The sequence below is a fragment of the Scyliorhinus canicula genome, chromosome 16 (genome assembly GCF_902713615.1).
Source record: "Scyliorhinus canicula chromosome 16, sScyCan1.1, whole genome shotgun sequence".
Classification (NCBI taxonomy): Eukaryota; Metazoa; Chordata; class Chondrichthyes; order Carcharhiniformes; family Scyliorhinidae; genus Scyliorhinus; species Scyliorhinus canicula.
The window spans coordinates 58,517,892-58,531,592 of record NC_052161.1 but is presented as its reverse complement, the minus strand read 5'-3'; the positions used below and the strand labels follow the sequence as shown (position 1 = coordinate 58,531,592).

General features: G+C 43.9%; 2 protein-coding genes across 9 annotated transcripts in view; one reads left to right on the top strand and one right to left on the bottom strand.

Moving 5' to 3' along the window:
* Positions 1 to 11,278, bottom strand: part of kif20bb (kinesin family member 20Bb) — a 129,965-nt gene extending 118,687 nt beyond the window's left edge. For 3 of the 6 annotated variants that reach the window (XM_038773238.1, XM_038773243.1, XM_038773244.1), the window contains exons 1-4: positions 11,165 to 11,278; positions 5,449 to 5,605; positions 424 to 522; positions 207 to 326 (exon numbers count right to left, since the gene is read on the bottom strand). In XM_038773238.1, coding sequence (XP_038629166.1) covers positions 207 to 326; positions 424 to 522; positions 5,449 to 5,604 — 375 coding nt within the window. In that variant the 5' untranslated portion in view covers position 5,605; positions 11,165 to 11,278. Of the gene's footprint in view, positions 1 to 206; positions 327 to 423; positions 523 to 5,448; positions 5,609 to 11,060 lie in introns of all 6 variants that reach the window. The other 3 variants (XM_038773241.1, XM_038773239.1, XM_038773240.1) reach the window with 3 other exon arrangements.
* Positions 11,279 to 11,326: 48 nt separating this feature from the next.
* Positions 11,327 to 13,701, top strand: part of rpp30 (ribonuclease P/MRP 30 subunit) — a 57,172-nt gene continuing 54,797 nt past the window's right edge. The window contains exon 1 of one of the 3 annotated variants that reach the window (XM_038773248.1): positions 11,327 to 11,556. In XM_038773248.1, coding sequence (XP_038629176.1) covers positions 11,469 to 11,556 — 88 coding nt within the window. In that variant the 5' untranslated portion in view covers positions 11,327 to 11,468. The remainder of the gene's footprint in view (positions 11,557 to 13,701) is intronic. The other 2 variants (XM_038773247.1, XM_038773246.1) reach the window with 2 other exon arrangements.

The window sequence follows — 13,701 nt, the reverse complement described above, 5'->3', positions numbered from 1 at the left end:
AGCAGCTAATAAATTTTAAGGTAGAAATCTGTCACCAAATATGTAATAGTGGCTAATCATCTATCATTAAACACAAGAAAACACAGACTCTGGAAAATGGCTCATCATATTTTGAATTCTATTTAAAAGTGCAGATGTACCAATTATGCTTCTACTCAAGTTTGCCATTTTACTCAATTGTAAAATACAAACTCTTTGCTACTTACATGATTAAATGTAAAACATTGAGCTATTTGGCCAATTCCTCGATCACTATATCGGGAACCCAAAGAAATTTGTGGTTGTTTCAAGATGACACTAGTTGAGTTTTCTATTGATACACAGTCCTAGAAAGAATAATTTGACATATTAGCATATATAAAAAGGTTCACATTTTGTTTTTTTTTAAAAAGGGTTAAATTCAAAGTAATTTAGATAACTAGCCTGTGATTCATTTTGTGCAACTTCAGCTTCAGTGAAAGGTCTAACACGAAGATGAACACACATATGATCCTTTGAACCTGAACGTTTTTGTGGAACAGCCTGTTGAAAAAAGATGCAGTTTGAGACATTAAAATAAAGTTGATGCATTCAAGCCTATATTAAACAAAAACAGGTGGACCAGGATCTGGATTTTAACCTAGTGAACAAAATAGCAGCACACTACCAAGTCAGGATGATGCGTGTCTTGAAGAACTTGAATGCAATGATGCTCCCATGCACCTTCTGCCCTTGACCTAGTGGTGGAGGTTATAGTTTTGTAAGTGCTGCCAAAGAAATCTTGAGAACGTGCTGCAGTATATCCTATAAACAGTAACAGAGATTGCAGCTACAGTACACAAGTCACCCTAAAAGTGGTTGTACCGTTGGACAAAGCATTAAACAGGAAAATATTGGGGGTTTAAACAAAGGCAATATAATAATTACAGAGGACTTTAATCTTCATAGACTGGGACAATTACAATTGTAAAATGGTCTAAAAGAGGAAGCATATAATGTTTTTATTATTTCATTTTAAAGAAATACATTGTGGAACTAACTAGGAATGAAGCTTTCTTAGATCAGTCTTGGAGCAGGGTTAACCAGCAATGTTATATTCACAGCGCCAGGGTCCCATGTTTGATTCCCGACTTGGGTCACTGTCTGTGCGGAGTCTGCACGTTCTCTCTGTGTCTGCGTGGGTCCTCCGGGTGCTCCGGTTTCCTCCCACAAGTCCCAAAAGCCATGCTGTTAAGTAATTTGGGCATTCTGAATTCTCCCCGTGTACCCGAACAGGCGCCGGAATGTAGCAACTAGGGGCTTTTCACAGTAACGTCATTGCAGAATTAATGTAAGCCGACTTGTGACAATCAGATTATTATTATAAATCCACTGGGCAATAGTGATCATAATACCACGGAATTCCATGTTAAGTGTGAAAGTAATGTACACTAATCACAAACAAGGATTTTTGAAACTTAAACAAAGCCAATTACAAAGGTACGAGGGGAGAACTGGCCACGGGTAAACTGGGTAGATAGACTGTAATGTATAGCCATACGTGAACAATGGGAAACAAAAATATTCAATATCATTCAACAAACACTCAGCAAGCAATAACAACCCTGGTTCATTCAGGAATTGAAGTACAGTATTAGATTAAAAGAAGAGGCTTACAATGTTGCACAAGATGACAGATTTTATAAGTAGGTTAAACGCTGGACCCTTGGAATCTCAGACAGGAGAAATTATTATGTAGAATGAGGAAATAGCGGAAGTATGTAATAAATATGGTCTATCTAAACAGTCGAAAACTGAAGTTTCATACCAGTAACAGATGGTAACCTACAGGCTAAAAAGAGCAAGGACATTAATATCAACAGAGAGAGCATATTTGAGAAAACTAAGGGGCTAAAATCTAACAAATCCCCAGGGCCTGATGAGCTACACCGCACTAGATGCAATTTATATTTATTTCCAAAAGGTATTCAACAAGGTGCCATACAAAAGATTAATAGGCATGATCAAAGTTCATGGAATTGGCGATTGTATATTAGCATGGGTAGATGATTGGTTTTCGGACAGGATGCATAGAGTAGGCATAAATAGGGCATTTTCAAGTTGATGACAATTAATAGTGGAGTATGGCAAGAATCAGTGCTGGTGCCCTTCGACTGTTTTCTATCTAGATTAGTGATTTAGATGAAGAGACAGAGTAATGTATCAAGATCTGTTAATGATGCAAAGCTGGGTGGAAAGGCGAGCGGTGGATAAGACACAGAGGTTTCAAAATGAAATAGGCAAGCCTGGTGAATGGGCAAGGTGACAGATAAGAGTAATGTAGGGAACTGTGACATTATTAATCTGGTCGTGGGATTAGAAAATTAGAAATTTTATTTTAAGAAAGGTATCAAACTTGCAAGTGTTGGTGTTCATAGAGATTTGGCTGTACTCAAACAAAATGCACAGCATGCAGATAAAGCAAGAAATCAGGAAGACAAATGGCAAGACCTGGATAATATCCAGGTTTGGGCTAAAAAGCATTAAGTAATATTCGTATGACAAATGTGCCAGGGAATGACCATCTCCAAGAGAGAATAAAACCATCACCCTTTGACATTCAATGGCATTTATCACTGAATCCCCCTCCATCAACATCCTGGGAGTTACCATTATAGCCATCTAAGATGGACACCAGTAACACAAAATGGAGAACTGCAGACTGCAGGGAAAAACAGACAGTAAAGAGCAAACAGCTTGCAGAAGCTTGCAGCATTCAGACATTTGCAAAAACCGGTTTCCCCACAGCTGCAGAGTCCAGGCAGCGATGTTAATGGGAAATCCATCTACATACTAATGAGGTGATACCGGGACAACCCCGGACACAATAAATCAGGGGTGGGCAAACTACGGCCCGCGGGCCGCAAAGGTATTTCTGCGGCCCACCAAGTCATTTTTTTAAAAAAAAAAATTTTTTTTTTAAGGTTAATGGGGGGGGGGGGGGGGGGGGGGGCCTGTTGGGTTACTTACTGGTATAGGGTGGATACGTTGACTTGAGTAGGGTGATCATTGCTCGGCACAACGTCGAGGGCCGAAGGGCCTGTTCTGTGCTGTACTGTTCTATGTTCTATATGAGGCGCCCAGAATCTTAACCGGGTGAAGTAATTATTTTACTTAATATACTATGCGGCCCTTTGTGAATTGTGAATTTCTGAATGTGGCCCTTGCACGGAAAAGTTTGCCCACCCCTGCAATAGATACACTTAAGTATCGATTGATACTTTTCAATAGCGAAGCAGACATGATGGAGCCAGCGAAACCAGGACAATGAGTCCTAAGAACCGCCCCAGCCATCAAGGAACGACCATAGGATAGGGGGGGTTCAAATCATATCGATTGGGGAAAGGCCCAATCGATACCCAGCAGGTGAGGAAGTCCGCCCCAAGGGGCACGGACCTCCTGGGACCTATAAAAAGGTCCCGCACATGGTTCGGTCTCCTGTCTCCAGATCCTGTCTTTTACACCAGCCGTTGAGCAGCAGCCATCGATAAGTAAGTGCCAAAACGACGATCGCTACCTTGACCCAGGCATTACTTATACCCGTGCCGACCGGTAGTATCAAGAAGTTGCAGAACAGAACGGAACGAAGGCCTTGTTCCCTGACCTTGCCTGTTCCTTCTTAGAAGAGTATTAGTCGTTTAATGGTAGAGAAGTAAGTTAGTCTTTAGCGTGTGAATGAGTATTTATTATAATTGTTATAATAAACTCTAACTGTTTGGACTTACTAATTGGTGTATAGCTTTATTGCTTTGAACTTGACCTTGATGCTTGTGACGGTGTCTCTTCCGGCACCTGGCGACTCCAGAGCATAGAAATAAGAAACAGAACCAAACGAGTGTTAAGCACACTGCCTCTATTGGAGGAGTGTTAAATACACTAACTCAGAACGACCAACACCATTGAGCAGTAACTGAACAGGACTAGCCTCATAGATACCATGGCTACAAGAGCAGGTCAAATGTGAGGAATCCTGAGACGTAGAACTAACCTTCTGACTCTTCAAAGCCTGTCCACCATCTACAAAGCACAAGTCAGGAGCGTGATTGAATACTCAACCACTTGCTTGGATGGGTACAGCTGCAACAGCACAAGAATCTTGATACCATCAAGCATAAAGCAGCCAACTCTTCCAGTCACTCCCTCCACCACCAACTGGCAACAATGTGTACCATCTACAAGATGCAGTGTAAGAGCGCATCAACGCTCCTTAGATATTACCTTCAAATCCACAACCATCCAAAAAGGACTAAGGCAGCAGTCATGTGGTAACCTCCAAGCCACTCACCATTCTGACTTGTAAATATTGCCTTTTCTTCACCATCACTGGGTCAAATTCCTGGAACTCCCTCCCCAACAGCATTATGTGTGTACCTACACCGCATGGACTGCAGGGATTCAAGAAGGCAGCTCTTCACCTTCTCAAGGGCAATTAGGAATTTGCAATACAATACTGGCCTACCAGTGACACCCAAATCCTATGAATGACTTGAAAAATGCCATTTTTGGAAGGGGATTGGAATACAGGATTGACAATGTCTTGCTACAGTTGTACAGGTTTTGGTGTGACCACATCTGGGATAGCGCGAGCGGTTTGGTCAGCTTTCATTGGTCTCTTCGTCCTATGAGACGCTGAGTAAATAGGCTTTATATTCCCTGGAATTTAAAAGTACGAGAGATGATCTAATTGAAACATAGAAGATTCTGAAGAGGTTTGATATGATGGATGCTGAGAGATTGCATCTATTATTTGGGAAATCTAAAATACAGGGGCATCATCTCAGAATACGGGATTGATCATTTAGGATTGAGATGAGGAGAAATTATTCAAAGTAATTCACTCTAAGGGTTGTGAACCTTTAGAATTCTCTGCCCGAGGATTGAGATACTTTTGGTATCTTGAATCAAGGGATGTGTAGAGCAGGCAGGAAAGTGCAGTTGAAGTCCATAATCCACCACAATCATATGAATGGCAAAGCAGGCTCAACAGGCCATTTGGTCTACTGCTGATCCTATTGTGTGTTCTCGCAGATTGGTAAACTGGTTGCTGGGGTGCATATCAAATGGCTGCTATGTCCACGATATTAAACAGCAAGTGCTGCTGCAGCCAGACCCAGTGAAGCTGGCAGGATTTAATCAATCCCTTGAATTGTGACAAGATGTTGGGAGTCCAGAATATCTGACCTGCCATACTAGTCGCAACATTTGTGGCTGATTCAGTTCAGCTTTTAGTCAATAATGACCTTCAGAGTGTTGATGGAGTGGGAAAATTGATGATGTATTACAATTGATTGCCAAGAAAAGATAGTTAGACCCTCTCCTTTTGGTCATTATCTGGAACTTGCATGACACAAATGTTATCTGCCACTTATCAGCCCAAATCTCATTATTGTTGAAATCTTGTTGCATACAGACAAATCATTATATATTTACCATGTGTGATGCATTTGAATTTTCTTCCTGGCAAAGTTCAACCATCAAATCCTTTCTAATGGCTTCAAAATCCTCCGCAGTGGGCATCTCCTGTGCATCATTTTCCATTCCTTGTGATTGTATAAATGACAACTTGGAGTTTAATTCTGGTTCCATTCTGCTAAAAAAAAGAAACAATTATTGGCAAATGATATTATATTTTTGACATTGAAAAGCATAATAAATGCAACAGGCTAAAAGTCTCCACAAATGTGGAAATGTTTGGAATGCATGTCAGATGAATCAAGGTTTATTGCCAATTCATATAATCTCTGTACCTTGGCTTGTATCAATCATGTAATATAACTTTATTACATTTCATGCAGATGATATGCGAATTACACTTGCTGCACAAGACAAATATCAGGCCCCATCTGCCTTAAGAGAGTGAACGCAAAAGAGGCCAAAGCACTATTTTGCAAAAGAGCAGGGGAGTTATCTCCAATGACCTGAACATAGGAAGTAGGAGCAGGTAATTTTGTTCTTCAAGCCTGTTCTGTCATTCAGCTAAATCATGGCTGGTCTTCTATCTAAAAATCAGCATTTTTGCAACAATCCCATATCTCTTGATGTCTTAAATATAGCCCTATCGGGTAAAGAATTCCAAAGATTCACTACCTTGTGAATGAAGACATTCCTCATCAAGGTCCTAAATGGTCTACCCAACATTTTGAGAACCATGGGTCCATGGTTCTAGAAACCACCCCCCACACCAGTCAGAGGAAACTTCCTGCATCGACTCAAAAAACTAAAGATTTTGTATATTTCAATGAGATCGCCTCCCTGTCTCGCTCTTCTGAACACTAGCGAATACAAGCCCAGTCTCCTCCAAACCCTCTGCGTGAGAAGTCTGCTGAACCTTTGTTGCACTTTCAAGGAGATAGTTATATTTTTGATTTTTAAAAATGTGTTGTAGTGATGTGGAGGAGCAGGGGGGGGCGGTGGATTTGTGATCAGCCATGATCTGATTGAATTGAGGAGCAGGCTCAAAGGGCTGAATTGCCTACTTCTGCTCCTAATTTCCATGTTCCTGTGTTCCACTCACCATTGACCACAGTCCCACAGTCCAAAGATGTGCGGGTTAGGTGGATTGGCCATGCTAAATTGCCCGTAGTGTCCTAAAAAGTAAGATGGGGGGGGGGGTTGTTGGGTTACGGGTATAGGGTGGATACGTGGGTTTGAGTAGGGTGATCATTGCACGGCACAACATAGAGGGCCGAAGGGCCTGTTCTGTGCTGTACTGTTCTATGATTGGAGATCGAACTAAAGTCCATAAACTGGAGTCTGTGAGAAGCAGGTCCACCATGTGTCATCACTGCAACCAAGTGGGACATATGGTTGGAGATTATTGGAGCAAGGAGAACAAATGCAAAGATTGTGATTTAGTTGGTCACATTACCAAGGCATGTTGGTCATGCCAACATTCATCAGCATAAAACAAGTGTACCAAGAAAAATACTGCAAAAGTGTACAGGGTGAGTTTACAGGTTAAGTGGTCCAACAGAAGATTCACCAAGCAACAGAATGTCAAGTCAGCATGCGATTGGCATTCTAGCAGTACAAGAGACCTGCAACAAGTTTGGGTCTATCCAAAATTGAATGGGAACACTTTTAAGATGGAAGTGTATATGCAGGATCACTTACACCTGAATCGATATACCATTAGAAATTGAAGTATCTGTCGGTATAACCATCTGATGTGGTCGAGGAGGTTGTGCTCTGAAGGGCTTCATCAAGGCGACTGTGGAAGTGGATTTGCCCCTACACATTGTTCACGGAAATTTTCCAGCATTTTTTGGAATATCTTGGGTTAAGGAAGATCAAGCTAAACCGGGCTGTCGTGAATCAACTTGTTGATTCGAAGAACGATCTTCAACCACTTCTGAGAAAGTATGCAAACGGTATTCAAGGAGTCACTTGGAGGCAGACAGCATGCCTAAATATCTGAAACCACTTATCAATCTAAAGTGGAAGACCTCGAGAGGTTACAGAAGACAGGAGTCAGTGCGCCTGTTACCACCAGCAATTGGGTAACCCCATTGGTCCCAGTCTTAAAGAAGAAGGATGGCTCAGTACAAATATGCAGAGATTTCAAAATGATGATCAACCCTGTATGGTGTGCTTCATAGTACCCTCTACCACCTATTTTTTGCAGGCCTCTCAGGCAGCCAAATGTTTGGCAAAATTGATCTCTCCCAATTAGATCTGCAAATGAACGTAGCTATGGAACCCAAATCATTACTGATATCAGGAGGTTTCCGTTCGGGGTAGCTTCAGCATTGGCTCTCTTCCAACGATCTATGGATCAGATAATGAGTGGGCTATCATAGAACATAGAAAAATACAGCACAGAACAGGCCCGTCGGCCCACGATGTTGTGCCGAACTTTTGTCCTAGATTAAGAACAAATGAATCTACACCAGATCATTCTACCATAATCCATGTACCTATCCAATAGCCGCTTGAAGGTCCCTAATGTTTCCAACTCAACTATTTCCACAGGCAGTGCATTCCATCCCCCCACTACTCTCTGGGTAAAGAACCTACCTCTGACATTCCCCCCTATATCTTCCACCATTCACCTTAAATTTATGTCCCCTTGTAATGGTTTGTTCCACCCGGGGAAAAGTCTCTGACTGTCTACTCTATCTATTCCCCTGATTATCTTATAAACCTCGATCAAGTCACCCCTCATCCTTCTCTATTCTAATGAGAAGAGGCCTAGAACCCTCAACCTTTCCTCGTAAGACCTACTCTCCATTCCAGGCAACATCCTGGTAAATCTCCTTTGCATCTTTTCCAAAGCTTCCACATCCTTCCTAAAATGAGGCGACCAGAACTGCACACAGTACTCCAAATGTGGCCTTACCAAGGTTTTGTACAGCTGCATCATCACCTCATGGCTCTTAAATTCAATCCCTCTGCTAATGAACGCTAGCGCACCATAGGCCTTCTTCACAGCTCTATCCACTTGAGTGGCAACTTTCAAAGATCTATGAACATAGACCCCAAGATCTCTCTGCTCCTCCACATTGCCAAGAACCCTACCTTAACCCTGTATTCCGCATTCATATTTGTCCTTCCAAAATGGACAACCTCACACTTTTCAGGGTTAAACTCCATCTGTCACTTCTCAGCCCAGCTCTGCATCCTATCTATGTCTCTTTGCAGCCAACAACAGCCCTCCTCACTATCCACAACTCTACCAATCTTCGTATTGTCTGCAAATTTACAGACCCACCCTTCAACTCCCTCATCCAAGTCATTAATGAAAATTACAAACAGCAGAGGACCCAGAGTGATCCCTGCGGTACCCCACTGGTAACTGGGCTCCAGGCTGAATATTTGCCATCCACCACCACTCTCTGACTTCTATCGGTTAGCCAGTTTGTTATCCAACTGGCTAAATTTCCCACTATCCCATGCCTCCTTACTTTCTGCATAAGCCTACCATGGGGAACCTTATCAAATGCCTTACTAAAATCCATGTACACTACATCCACTGCTTTACCTTCATCCACGTACTTGATCACCTCCTCAAAAGAATTCAATAAGACTTGTGAGGCAAGACCTACCCCTCACAAATCCGTGCTGACTATCCCTAATCAAGCAGTGTCTTTCCAGATGCTCAGAAATCCTATCCCTCAGTACCCTTTCCATTACTTTGCCTACCACCGTAATAAGACTAACTGGCCTGAAATTCCCAGGGTTATTCCTACTCCCTTTTTTGAACAGGGGCACGACATTCGCTACTCTCCAATCCCCTGGTACCACCCCTGTTGACAGGGAGGACAAAAAGATCATTGCCAACGTCTCTGCAATTTCATCTCTTGCTTCCCATAGAATCCTTGGATATATCCCGTCAGGCCCGGGGGACTTGTCTATCCTCAAGTTTTTCAAAATGCCCAACACATCTTCCTTCCTAACAAGTATCTCCTCAAGCTTACCAGTCTGTTTCACACGGTCCTCTCCAACAAAATGGCCCCTCTCATTCGTAAATACTGAAGTAAAGTACTCATTCAAGACCTCTTCTATCTCTTCAGACTCAATACACAATCTCCCGCTACTGTCCTTGATCGAACCTACCCTCGCTCTAGTCATTCTCATGTTTCTCACATATGGTGTAACCGGCCTTAGGGTTTTCCTTGATCCTACCCGTCAAAGATTTTTCATGTCCTCTCTTAGCTCTCCTAATCCCTTTCTTCAGTTTCCTCCTATCGGTGTACAAATCTAGCTGGACGACATTTTGATTACAGGTTTGAACGATGTAGAGCATGTAAATAAGTTAGAAGCTACTCTTGCAAGACTGCAACTACATAAACGCGGTCAAGAAAGAGAAGTACAAATTTTTTAAATCTTCTATTCACTGCCTTGGACAAATCTTACGTGTCCAAAAAAGGTTTGGTCGGGTTACTGGGATAAGTCAGAGGTGTGGGCATGATGCAGATTTGATGGGCCGATTGGCCTCCTGGCCTCCTTCTGCACTGTAAATTCTATGATCTACTCAGTTCACATCAGCCAAATTAGAGGATTGTCTGAAGGGGTCTGGCACCCACCATATAAAATCTGCCCCTACCATTCAGCTACCAATGGTTAGCTGAGCATTTCCTACAATCACTCAAGCACGCAGAAATGGTTGCGGGATAACGGCTCTCACTCCCCAAACGCACTAATAGCTTTCTAATGATGTACAGAAACACAGCACATTCAACAACAAAGATCACCGGCTATACTGATGTTCAAACGGAAGCCACGCACAGTTTGAACCCCGCCGCCCTCTTCAATTTAAGAGATAACATCAGACGCAAGAGGCTAGAAGGAAACATTACAAAAGCAGAATCTTTGACCAGTGGGAAAGATGTTCTTTGCGAGAACGATAGTGCACAGCCGATGAATTGGTTTTGAAATGCAACCACGGTTATTATGTAGACATGGGCAATAACTAATTTGCACACAGGAAAGCCTCAAAGCAGCAGATCGGTGAATGGGAAAATAATCCCAGATGCTTCCACTTGCGGAGGCCAAAATTTGACCAGAATTTAACAGAAACGATTTCACCCACAAAGCGCGTTTGGAATTTGCTGCCACCTTCAATGGTTGTCACGACCAGCACAGATGCCTCCAGAGGAAAGTCAAATTTGGGGATCCTGCACTGAAGTAATATGCTGATAAAGGGGAGGGAGGGAAGCCGATGAGGAAAATTAGTAAAATAAACAGTTGGGTGAAATCACCCCGTGAGGAATTCACTTGAGGAAGGAGCCGTGCTCCGAAAGCTAGTGTTTGAAACAAACCTGTTGGACTTTAACCTGGTGTTGTAAGACTTCTGACTGTGCTCATTTTGTTCAAATAAGATCCATGGAATCCTCCCACCTAGATTAGTACCCCATCCACGCAACACACAAAACAACATTTAAAGAGGAGCAGAGGTCCCAGTCCCCAGAAGGAAGATTGCACAATACGGACAGCGAGTGTTAACAAGAGTGTAACACGGGGACCCTCCGGGTCAGACTTTGTTCGTGATGCCCGGAGGTCTGCTCTCCGGGGAGGACGGAGAGCTCCATCATTGGATTTACCTGGATGACACGGGCCGCGGATTGTCACCTGGGTCGCACAAACGTCAAAGAGCCCCGCAGTTCAGAAGGGGAACGCACACTAATGGGATGTGTGGGTGACCTACCTCGGCCACACTGACCATCCGGGTCCGGGCCGCTCTAATCGCCGCCGCGCTCTCTCCTGGACTAACGCTCCCGCCGCGCGCGCTAGTTTTTAAATTCCACCAATGGCGAGCCCGCAGCGACGCGGGGCATCACGGGTAGTGGGAGCGCGGCTGCGCAAAGCCGCCCGCGGGGGGGGGGGCCTGTCCGACCACTTTCTGTTTTTATTCAGAGTTTGTACGATCTTGGACGCAGCTCTGAGCGAGGCGGGTGGCCTTGTGGGAACGGCAAGCAATACTCCACGAAGCCCGTCCTCACGGTGCAACCATGGCGCTTTTCGCGGATTTAAACATCGTCAACACCCCGGACACCGACAGAAAGAGGTTGCAAAGTCTAATAGAAAACGCGGCGCATCGTGAGTGTTATTTCTGTTCCACAGTTAAATAAAGTTAACTAGTTGGACGTCCCAGGAGTGATGGGCTTGATGTGTTTCAATTGGAGTGTCTTGTGTATTGTCACAAATGTTAACCATCCTTCAGCACTAGACCCACATGCCACATTGAGATAATTGCTTTGTACTTGGAATTGATGTCCTTTCCTAACCTAGATAAAAAGGACTCAAATGTAAACTTGTGTACAGCAACAATCTCCTTATCCTCCCCCACCATATTCTTCAGACTTTCCATAATTCCCGTTCCTTCACTTTACAGGCCGTGGCAAAGACTTCCACGTACCCTGCTCTTTTAAACTGCTGCACATTGTTACCTTCAAAAACCCTAATTCAAACAACCTTCCAGGCATGATAAGACCAGTGTGGATAGGTTTCTATTATCAATCAGGAAATCCTAAAAGGACCTAGCAACACCTGACTGCAGTACTGAACTAGCTGTATTCTACTGGCCAAGCTGTTCTAGTACAATGGCAACATTGGCACTGCCCCACTAATGTGGATAACTGCCCAGGTATGTACTGTCTCCAACAAACAATTTGGCTAATTACCACCCACCCATCAGTTACTTGGTAATCATCAGCAGCGTGGCAGAAGGTATCATTGGCAGTGCTATCAAGTGGGATTTACACAGAAATAACCTGCTCTGTTGTATGGCTGCATGGTAGCAGAGTGGTTGCTTCACAGCATCAGGGTTTGACGGTCCCAGGTTTGATTCCTGGCTCGGGTCACTGTCTTTGCGGAGTCTGCATGTTCTCCCTGTGTCGGTGTGGGGTTTCCTCCGGGTGCTCCGGTTTCCCCCTACAAGTCCCGAAAGATGGGCTGTTGGGTAATTTGGACATTCTGAATTCTCCCTCAGTATACCCGAACATGTGCTGTAGTGTGGTGACTAGGGGATTTCCACAGTAACTTCATTGCAGTGTTAATGTAAGCCTACTTGTGACGATAATAAAAATTATTATTATAAACGTTGACAAAAAAGCTGAATTGAAAAATTGAGGTGATGGTAATTGCTCTCGACATCAAGGCAGCATTTGACCAAGTCAAGGAGCCCTTGGCAAAAGTGAAATAGCGGAGAAAGCACTCCACTGATTGGGGACACTCTCACCACAAGGTTGTAAAGGAATTCTCTCCACTTGCCAGGGTGAGTGCAGCTTCAGAAAAACTCAACTCAATACCACTTAGGACAAGGCAGCCCACTTGGTTGACAGCCTGCCGGCAACCTTTATCATTCACTCCCTCAGCCCCCAAGACGGTAACAGTGTGTACCAAATACAGGATGCTCTGTAACAAAAGCAGCTTCAGATTAGGGCAGCAGATGCATCGGAATACCACCACTTGAAAGTTCTCTTCCCAGCCACATGCCATCCTGACTTGGAAATTATATTGCTGTTCATTTAATGTTCCTTGGTCAAAATCCTGGAACTCTTTTTCTATGATGTGGAGATGCCGGCGTTGGACTGGGGTGAGCACAGTAAGAAGTCTTACAACACCAGGTTAAAGTCCAACAGGTTTGTTTCAAACACGAGCTTTCGGAGCACGGCTCCTTCTTCAGGTGAATGGAAAGGCTTGTTCCAGAAATGTTTATATAGACACAGTCAGAGATGCCCCGGAATGCGAGCACCTGCAGGCAATCAAATCATCAAAGATGCAGAGAGAGAGGTAACTCCAGGTTAAAGAGGTGTGAATTGTCCCAAGCCAGTTCAGTCGGTAGGCCTCTGCAAGTCCAGGCTTGTTGGTGGGGGCCGAATGTAATGCGACATGAATCCCAGATCCCGGTTGAGTCCGCATTCATGCGTGCGGAACTTAGCTATAAGTTTTTGCTCAGCAATTTTGCGTTGTCGCGTCTCCTGAAGGCCTCCTTGTAGAATGCTGACCCGGAGATCAGAGGCTGAATGTCCTTGACTGCTGAAGTGTTCCCCAACTGGAAGGGAACAGTCCTGCCTGTTGATAGTCGCACGATGCCCGTTTATTCGTTGTCGCAGTGTCTGCATGGTCTCGCCAATGTACCACGCTTCGGGACATCCTTTCCTGCAGCGTATGAGGTAGACTACATTGGTCGAGTCGCATGAGTATGCGCCGCGTACCTGGTGGGTGGTGTTTCCACGTGTA